Here is a 10,449-nt window from a genome sequence, read left to right on the forward strand (position 1 = left end):
AATGGTCAGGTTCTGATGATGGTCTATTTGCGCCTGGTATGATCAGATGTTGACTGTGATTGGAATGGGCCGTTGCTAGAGGCGCCCTTAGTGGGTTGATGATGCGTTTGGAAAGGATAGTGGAGGACTTCCCATCGGCATTTAGAGAGCTCTAAATGCCTCTCTAATTCCTAAATTAAGACACCTACCAAAACCGTGAGAAGCACACATGAGAGCGACAAACTACAGGCTTAGGAAAACATTTTCCTTGATCCTGAAAATTAAGAGTTTGGTTGTGTAAATTGAGATCTGGGAGGCTCCCAGACACGACGGCAAGTCCTCCAGTATCCTCCTGCCTCTCCTCCACTGGGTGATCGATGGCTGCAATGGCCTTAAAGTAGATCTTGGACATGAGCTTCTTGCGCAGCCATGGGTTTCCGCTCTTCTCCGTATCAAGTCACTGCTGAGTTCTCTTTTATACCCAGTGATTCATGATGTGTCAATGCGCTTGTGCTTCTGAAGATGCTCTAATCATATAAAAAGATATGTAGTATCTTACCTGGGACCACTCACAAGAACTGTACAGAATCCTCCATGGAGGTGGGGCCCTTTCCCTGCCTCCTCCTCTGTGTTCATCTCTACGTCTGGGGCTCTTTCTGCGTCTCTCGCACCCGCTCCCGACGTGTCTGCTGCTCGTTTACCCCACTGCTATCTGCCGGCGCGGCTCGCTCGTTTATCGGTGTGCATGGACTGCGGTGTATATGATAGCTGGCCTTTGTTTATATGTATGTACATATATGTGTGTGTGTGTGTGTGTGTGTTGCCGATCAAACGGTGTGGATATGTCTGCTGCTGGTTAAAGAGCTGGCCAGAAGTTAATGGCGGGCGGTATTTTTATGTAGCGAAAGATTAGAATGCTGGACAGCGCCCCCCCAGAAGTACGTAAGGTCCTCCTCCTTCTCCTCCCCCCCTCCACGGCTGAGCTGACCCCCCAGCAGATCCTCGACCGGATCCTGCTCCTCGCCGACCCACTCGACATCAGCAGCCTCGCCCAGACCGCTCGCTTCCTCCGAGAACACACCGCCAACAACCATCTCTGGCACCAGCTGGCCCGGAAACACTTCGTCAGTAGTCCAGCCCACCCCAGCCGACAGCCTGGACTAACCAACCAACCCCCCCAGGACCACGAACCACCCACATCCGGAAACAGCACGATCGACTGGCGCAAAACACTCACTGCCAGGATCACGCTCAGGCAGATACTCGCGACAGCCGACGATGGGCTGATGAAAGAACGGCTGGTATGTGCGACTGCTGCCGATCCATGCCCCGTCCAGCACAGACTGACTCCCTCCACACAGCACAAACACTACCCTGGAGAACAACTACTGCAGCTCTACCAGCTCCTCTTCCTCATCCTCAGCACCGCCACCGCCACAGCCCAGCCGCACTCCCGCAACATCGCCTTCCTCGAAAGCCTGCTGGCCAACCCCACCGCCCAGTTCCGCATCATCCACTATGCCGGGCTCAACTGGCAGGACCAGCCCGTCTATGCCCTCCGCGACTCCTTGCACGACCCCCTAGTCGCCGCCGCAGCCAAGCTCCACACCCTCTACGGACTCACCTCCTTCGACATCAACCGGTCACGCGCCAGAGGGATCGCCCGGGAGAGCTGCTACCTGCTGAGGAACTACTCATCCAACACTCTCTGGGGCCCCTTCATCCCCAACCCCGACCCCCCGCTGCCGCCTCCGGAGGACGCCGAGGAAGAGCCCGAGGACATCCGCGTCTGTCGCGTCAACTGGCCCCACCTCGAGGCCCTCAGCATCATCGTCGGCCTCAACCTGCACGCCCTGCGCCGCAAAGCCCAGGACGCAGCCCTCCAGGATGACCCGGAGGAACAGCAGCAGCAGGAGGAGGAGGAGGAGACCAACCCCAACGAGCTCGACCTGCCCCTGCGCGAGATCCTCCAGCACCATGGCGCACAGCACGAGCCCCCCCATCTCCACCACCAACTCCCCGGCCGCCCCCACCGCCCATCCACCGAACTCATCCCCTGGCCCATCCTCCAAAGCCTTCCCAACGCCCGCCCACATACCCAACTCATGCACCCCGCCTATACCGCCCCCGCGAGACCCTACCATCCCCAAGACATCCCTCGCAATCCCGCAGCGCTCGATCTCGACCAGTTCGATTGGGCCGGCGTCACGGGCCGCTGGCTGCGCATCGTCTGTTTCCTGGACTACCGCAACCTGCATGCCTACAACTGTACGTGTCCTCCTCTTCTTCGTGATATGAACATAGTGTGTGTGTGTGCTGATCGAGAGGAGAGAGATGTGCATGCACAGTTGGCCCCGGCCCGCCGATCTGCCTCGACCAGTTCGACGAGGCCGTCCGCGCCATGACCCTCGAGCTCAGAGTCGTCCACATCGGCATCCTCCCCCGCCACCTCGACCCACAGGGCAACCCGGGCCCCCTCGTCCCGGCCAAGATGCGCACAGACGTACCCGGCCGGCCGCCGATCTACTTCGAGGGCACCTCCGCGTAAGCTTTCCCCCCTTCATATCTTATGAAAAAGAGAAAGAGTGCTGAGATGGGAAGGAGGGAGGGTACAGGAGGAACATCGGCGCAACCAGTGTGCCTCTCCCCGGCCAGCCCCCATCCCGTGTCCGGGGATACGTGTCAATGACCGATGACGACGAGGTGCGCTGGTCGACGGTCAGCACCCTCGCCGGCGCCGAACGATGGGCGTCTGAGGGCATCCAGGTCGGCGGCGTGCGCGCGAGGTGGGGCGTGCTTGGCGTGTGGACCGACGTCGATCGCGGCGCCGTCGAGGCTCCCGTACGTCCTTCTCCCTTCCCCCTTCCCTGTTTTCGACACGCCTGGGGCTTACACGCTGGCTTTCGATAGGTCGGCCCGTTCTATTTCTACAAGACGGCCTACTGAACCGCCCCGCCACGACGAAGAAGACCCTCTCCATTTCCTCGTCCGTCAAGACTGCTCTCTTCTTCTTCTTTTTTTATCGGATCTCTTATATATATAAATAAACATATGTATGTTGGTTTAATCGTGCGCCGCGCTGTCTCGGCGGCCGTGTTTGCTTTGTCTCGTCGCCCTGGTGTTTCATGTGTTTCTGGGGAGCTAAATATCACCAAAAGATAAATCAAAAAGGAGCGAGAACAGCAACCACACTGTAATAAGTGGTGGGACTTTCCTATTTGTCCCCGACATCCCGGCCCGGAGGTTCAAGCTCGAACACTTAATTACGATGCAGGCCGGTGGAGGATCTCTGTGATGGGCCGGGAAGATCTGTCCACGGAGACGGTGTGCCACTGGCCTTGATGGATCAGACAGGGCAGGGATACAGAGGCTACCCGCAGTGAGCCGGAAGCTCCAGGGCCCCAAGTTCCCTTCGTACACCTTACATACACTCACGTCCCGTCCAGAAACGGAGGCGAATCGCAGTGCAGACCTGCAGCCGGCACTGGTCCTCCCTGTGGGCGACACTGCAGGAGGCCGTGCCGCCTGTTCCCCGGGCGAGGACGGCCGACGGCCGGCTGCAGGTCTGGCTGGCCGCCTTGATCATGTATAAAGCCTTTCATGCGCTTCAGGAGTCTCGAGCCCAAGCACGAGCGGATCAGATGGCTGTATAGGTGGCCACATAACATGAAATGGGCATAGGCAAAGAGAGAGAGAAATAAAGCCAGCTGAGAGTCGCTGAAAGGGTCTCGGTGCTTTGTGTCAGTGAATATCTCTAGACCATCATTCACTGCGGCAACGCTTTTATTGGGCTGCCAACAACAAACAGTGCCCGACTTACTGGGTGAGCATGTCGGTTATATATGCGGCAATTGCCTATCATATTCCCACTTTTTTTGTACAGGCTGTTCATGTTTACTTCTGCAGTTTTTATATGAAAAAAACAGAGGATTGCAAGAAACATGCGGGTATATGAACTTTGAACAATTCTATTAAAAATTGAAGAAAGAAACCGATATTTTGTTTCTACATAAATACATGCGCAAATTAGAGAAACATGTGAAGCGGAGGTTGGACTGGGTACTCAACGTTTAAAATTCACATCAATGTCATTCTGCGAGCCAAGTGTAGCTTTGAACCAACACACCAGAGACAGACAGATATCTGATTGGGAGCTCATCATTTGGGATGAGATGGGCAATGGTGGGGTGGAAATGGTGGACTATAGTGGGGGCGGCGGAGCCGGCTTATTCTCTCTAGTACAAATTCAAAAACGAAGAGCTAACCAAAAGAATACATAATCAAAAAAGAGTGATCTAGAGATCGGGCCTTTTGTTAGATAGCCCCGACTTCCTTCAGTTTCTCAACCATAGCATCCACATCGTCCACTTTCTGGCCCCCTTTTCGTGCCGGCGGTTCCTCGACTTTCAACACTTTTAGCATGGGCTTAGTGTCGATCCCTAGTTGCTCGGCTGTGTAGGTTGTGATCGGCTTCTTCTTCGCTTTCATGATGTTGGGTAGCCTTATAATGACAACGAGCCAGATGGATTGATGAGAGAAAATTTCAATATTGATTTCCCTATAGTGTAGTAAAAAAAAACGTACGAAGCGTATCTCGGTTCGTTCAATCGCAAGTCGGTGGTTAAGACGGCGGGCAAGGGAACGGTCAGTTTCTCGATCCCGCCGTCGATCTCCCGTTCGATCTTGACTTGCTTGAGGTTGGATTGGTCTTCGAATTTGACTTGACTGATAAATTGAGCTAACGAGCAGTTCAATAGCCCAGATAACATTCCGCCCACTTGAGAACAATCGTCATCGATGGCCTGCTTGCCGCAAATGATCAAATCGATTGGCTTCTCTTTGAATTGTTTGTCGAGTACAGCTTTGATCGTCTTCGCTACGGAGAGCGGTTCTGGTTCAGACGAGCCTTCAGGCCATTCGACTAGGACCCCTTCATCGGCTCCCATCGCTAGACCTGTTCTTAAGACTTCTTGTCCGCCTTTCTTCTGGTTAGTAACTGTCAAAAGAGTGATGGATTCGATCTTTTCCTTCATCAACTCTCTCAACCGGATGGCCTCCTCCACGGCGATCTCGTCAAAGGGATTCTGAGAAACCAGAACAGGAAACAAATTGCATAGTCATTTCTCCGGCCTCTTCCTTGGTGAAGCGTGAAAAAAAGGCTTTAGGATGAAAGGTTCAAAGCAGCTATATCACTCACCATGGAATGTTTCACGCCATTCGTTTCCACGGCGGTTTTGGCGGAATTCACTCGAATCTTCCTGGATAAGTCAGGTGATCATCAGCCCGACATTCTCGTCTGATCTCGAATGAGAAATGATATGGTAAGCGGAGAGAAGGATGAAATGACTGACACTGCATAATCAATCGTTCGTTTGATGGGCACAAGCACCCGAAGTTGTTGGATCAAACTCGCTCTCATTTCGCTTGAGCCCAGATCTCGACGTAAAGGAAGAAGCGCTGTGTCATACCACTTCAATCTTGATCGAACTTCCCTCGAGACTTCGGGCCCGAGCCCCGGGGGGTAGGCCAAAGCGAGCCTGCGCAGCGAGATGAAACCAGCTACACATCACTTTTCTGGGGAATTGGCCACACGCACAGTGTTTTTTGGGATGTGCACGCGGGGGCGTAGAAATTGCAATGAATGATTCTGTAGTGCGCAAGGTATGCTACAAATTGCACAGTGCGCAAGTCTATGATTATCCGTATGTTTTCTTGCCCATCTAATGATCTATCCCATCTCCCTTGTTGGTCCACCAAACTTAGTCACACTTCTTATTAAACATGGCTGAAGGGAGAGATTTGATCTCTCCAGCCAGACCCAAGTGGATCAGTCTTCATGGTAAATAGTATTTTTGATTCTTTATTGCTTTGAAGTAGTAGCATCCATACATGGAATATTTTCCTTTTTTATCAGTTTGATTTGATCTGGAATTCCCTGATCCATAGGCAAAAGATGCAAGTACAAAGAAGTGGTTGCTTTTTTTTTCTTAGTGGGGCTGGCGCTGCACATCACAGTTTTTTTATTTTTTTGTTTCAAAACCAAATGTCTGGGCAAGAAAAAAGAGTTCAAACAGCAAAGATTGTAAAAGATCAACGACTGTACTCAAAGTCTGGATGTTGATCACCTAGATGGTCCCATGACTGTGCTGATAACGCCGACAACAAGTCTTGTTGATTTCCATCGCCCTCCTCTTGGATAGTACAGCCTTCTGAATGGTGAATGGTAAACCTTCTCAGTATCTCCTTTCGTTTTTTGGCTTTGTTTTGTTGAGCATGGTTGAGCCAGAGGATGTTGAGGACACAGCATATTATGAGAATAAATCCACTGTTATATATATCATCAGAAAAAGTCATCAGATCGCGCCATTGTGACTTTGTTAAGAATGTATCCTTCACTAGAGCATATCTCTCAAAATTGCTGGTTGAATCAACTTACAAGGCTATGCTCAACCCCGTTGGAAGGTGATATCTTGGTTTTTGTGCCAGAACAAAAACCTAAACCCCGAAAGAGGATCAAAATAATGGACTAGCTGATTAGGCCATCAAATATGGAGACTCATCAAACTCAGATACATAAGGGAAGGCAAAACGCACCCAAACACTGAGTAATCCACCCAACCCGGCTGATATGGCATTGAGGGCGATTGTGGTTGCTTTACGACGGTGAGGTGCACTGTTGCATGTCGCCCAAGCGGCGAGGGATGGTACCACGCCGTATGTACCGGGCGTTGAAAGAAAGAGTGAAGCGTACCGCACTCTATAGTTATCCGCGGCGTAAAAGATGATAAAGCCAAGCACCGCAAGTATTGCACAACAGATAGTCACCAGTCCACGAGCTTGATAGCGATCTGACAAGTACGACACAGACAAGAGGTTCACAAACGCTAAAGCCAACGGGGCGACTAGATTTGTTTTTGACAGAATCATCGTGGTTTGCGCGTCAGAAGACTAGCAAGCTTGCAGATTACAATTAAAAGAACGTGTATTTTATCTACATACCTGAATAAAGCTGCGTGGCTCTTGGAGAGTAACCAAACTATCGGGCAATTAAGCATGTCAGTCAGCCAAAATATCTCAAAGTGGTCTCTAGATCGGGACTGACCGAATTGATGACTGATAAGTTGGAGGTATGAATATGTCAACAAATCGTGAAAGGAAGCAACCAAAACCAAACATAAAACTATCACTGACTGGTAGGGGAAAAATATGCTAGAGTGGAAATGTTGAATGCAGATAGAAAATGCGCCACGGTCAGGATGATCACATGCGGGCTTTTCATAGCTTCCCAGAACTGTTGACTTGTGGACATGAGGGGATATTTTTTGGCTAGAGTTGTTGATGACGCGAGATTGGAGGTTTCATTGCTTTCAAGTCTAGAGATAATAATTCTGCAAGATAACATAATAAAGCATGTCGTGAGTAAATATTCGATTGCTCCGTGAAAATAAGTTCAAGTAATAAGTACCTTTGCTCTTCATTGGTTAAAAATTTGGCTTTCTTGATGCTTGATGGCAGGAAGATGAGACCTATCAGCCCAAAAACCGATGTGATAGAGCCCTCAATCTGCGTCAGTTAGAATCAAGATCGGAATTGGCCAGGTGATGTGAATGGCCATTGATTAGCTATTCGTTTCTCCAGTGGTGCGAAATAACCATTCGACTTACTAGAAAAACCCAACTCCAACCTGCGTGTCCCCAACACCCATCGAGTTTGACGATCGCATATGTCAATAATCCAGAAGCAACTCCAGCTAAGCAAACTGTACTAAAAAAGAAGGCGATGCGAAGTTGCAACTCCGTTCTAGGGTTTCACAGATCATGAGCAGAAAAAAAAAACAATCCGATCAATCGTTTTTTCGCTTGGAAAATGTCTGTAGGCTATACTGACCGGTTATAAAACATTGATAGATAGAGCACAAGGGATGGATAGAGTCCACCTTTAGAAAATCAGGGACAAATCATTAACTTTCTGGTGTTCTGAAATTATGTACTTCTTGGGTTCAACACACCCTCAAGCAAGCCCAAAAAGAACCTAGAGTATGAATCGCACAAGTGAATAGAGAAAAGATTAACTCTTCTTTCTTTAATTTCTCCTTCTTTTTCATTCAAGATCTATTCCATACGTGACAAGTGAGAATCTTTGACTAACCGAGTCACAAGCAATACACGGTAGCTGATCACAAAAGTCACCATAAGAATATATATGTCAGACAATGTATAATATAAGAGAGATCCAGGTCAGATCAAAATACTTACCTGCGAACAAAACCCTGTAAATAAGTCGCCAACCCCCAGATAATCACAATGGATGGTATTTGCACTCCAGCACCTATCCTACGCATCTGTTATCAGTAAAACACGGATGAAGAAAAAATAGAAATCAGCACCGAACTAAGGAAAAAAAAGCTGGAAATATGTGACTGTTGTTAGGAGGGTCTGAAAAAGACGGAGAGGGCCTACCAATAAGCTCGAGGGAAGTTCCACAAGCTGCATTCCAAACTAATAAATATACCAATCGATAATCATCTCGTGTTGGAAATTTAGCTCAACTATGTAGGGTCTTCGGACGCCGTGAAAAAGAAAGAGAGAGTTTCACACTTCAGTAAAAATCTTGCTGAGATGTTCTAGGCTTAAGCGTTGAGCAATCATGTAAAGGGTTTCTCACATTGAAGTCACAGTCAAAGCCATTGAGAAATCGTAGTCGCTCATATGAAGGTCTTTTTGAAGTCCTGGTGTTATGCATATTTCAAGATATGACAAGGTTTTGGTCAGTTCATTGATAATTAGATCCTTCATGGACGAAAATCAGCAGTGTAAGGCCCTACCTACAATCCGCACGTTACCTGGGTTTTTCGTCGAAAATTGAGTTTATTTACTCAGTATCTTCCTCGGTCTCCATGCCATCTTTATGAACATACCAAGGTTTGATCGATCCAAATAGCTCAAGAAGTAGAACAAGCTCGACATGGGTATCACTCTGGTTTTGTTGTCGGGAAAGCACAATGGACCATTAAACTTGTAGTTCCAAGTAAGACTGGACAAGGCTTCACTTACAACAGGTCTAACTTTAGTAATGCACGCCTTTCTAGCGCTGACATACTGGCATCTGGACGATCAGATCTTTTCCTCTGCACTGATGCTGCCGGCTGCATGGTTGGTGATTCTCGCATTGTTTGATGTGACAAAATTGAAGAGAGGCTATTTCGTCTGGATTGAGAGTCTTAACCGAAATTGCCGATAGGCGTTTGTGACGGAGAAGATATATATAAGATGATATATCGACGTTTCCGCGAATTATGAATAGGTTGAGAAGAAAGAGCTTCCGGTCCTATGTTCGTGGGAGACCTCTGCTCCGGAGGTCTGTTACGTCTATAAATATGCGTGCATGCAACATCATACTAAAAAAGTTCAGCGCCAATTGTTCAAATTGGTGGATATCATAGAAAGAGCACAGAGCACTTAAGGACCGAGAGTCGAGACCCACCAGCTCCGACATCCACCGGATGGCTGAAACTCCACCGGTTACAAAGTGGCCAGCCATTGCCAAGTGCTGATCCAAGGGCGCATGGTACCGGCTCAACCCAAACGGAGCACAGGGTGTACCGGGGGCTGTGGACGGAGCACAAGGTCTCACCTGGGGCTGTGGAGATATAATTCAAAAAAGGGGCTGGCGGGGCTCTTCTTAAGAGAGTTAGCCCCGCACCTGCGTTCCACCAATCACGTAGACGGCAATTTCTGAGCATTCAAGGCAACACTAGATGTGCGTCACGTCCTACCGCCTCACCTCTGTTTTGTGTACAATCGGTTGCTCGCGAAATACTAAACAGTGGATTGACCGCAGACTATAAAGCCTCGTCATAGCTCGTCATAGGCTACTAATCCATATTTTCGCTTCAAACATCGATAACATGACTGTAAGAGTTCCCTGATCGTTGTTGTATGTGAGACTTAATTGTGAAGCCCCTCATCTAGGTGATTGATGTGATTTTCGTTCCACTCGTAGCTGTTTTCTTTTGCAGTACATAAATAATTTCAAGTATCACGGAGTCACCGCGATTTACATCAAACTTCACCCGTTGTAAACCATTCAGAGAAATGATGGCCAACCCCTGAATTTTATAATGTCATGCCTCAAAGAAGATTTGGCCTGCAACCTGATGCCGGGTTGAGTACATAACTGGAGATTTCTGGAGAGCAGCGGTGAAACCATTGCAATGCATGTATTTGTAGCGGCATGTAGCACTGAGCGTATTTTTTTGTATTACCATGTCATTTTTACGTATTGGTGTTAAATTGAAAAGTAAAGGAAGTACAATGAGCCAATAAAAAAAGAGACAAATAATTAGCATAGTGTGACAATTCCTTGATCCACTACAGAAACTGTCTTGGCAACACCAATTCCTTCAGTGATCATTTGGATTGGTAGAAACTAGAAATAGGACCCAGGAAAGTCCCTATGGAACAGAGTAAC

The 10,449-nt window shown here is 48.6% G+C and overlaps 2 protein-coding genes across 2 annotated transcripts; one reads left to right on the top strand and one right to left on the bottom strand.

The window, feature by feature from the left end:
- Positions 1–893: 893 nt before the first annotated feature.
- Positions 894–2,925, top strand: PtA15_14A488 (uncharacterized protein; the record flags this gene model as incomplete). Its single annotated transcript, XM_053163209.1, has 6 exons — positions 894–917; positions 975–1,103; positions 1,161–2,247; positions 2,328–2,523; positions 2,595–2,820; positions 2,890–2,925. 6 exons carry the CDS (start codon positions 894–896, stop codon positions 2,923–2,925), a joined length of 1,698 nt encoding a protein of 565 aa, XP_053027159.1.
- A 1,368-nt stretch (positions 2,926–4,293) lies between these two features.
- PtA15_14A489 (uncharacterized protein) lies at positions 4,294–5,398 on the bottom strand (the record flags this gene model as incomplete). Its single annotated transcript, XM_053163210.1, has 4 exons — positions 4,294–4,480; positions 4,564–5,063; positions 5,177–5,237; positions 5,331–5,398. 4 exons carry the CDS (start codon positions 5,396–5,398, stop codon positions 4,294–4,296), a joined length of 816 nt encoding a protein of 271 aa, XP_053027160.1.
- Positions 5,399–10,449: the final 5,051 nt, after the last annotated feature.

Source organism: Puccinia triticina, chromosome 14A (genome assembly GCF_026914185.1).
Source record: "Puccinia triticina chromosome 14A, complete sequence".
Lineage (NCBI taxonomy): Eukaryota > Fungi > Basidiomycota > Pucciniomycetes > Pucciniales > Pucciniaceae > Puccinia > Puccinia triticina.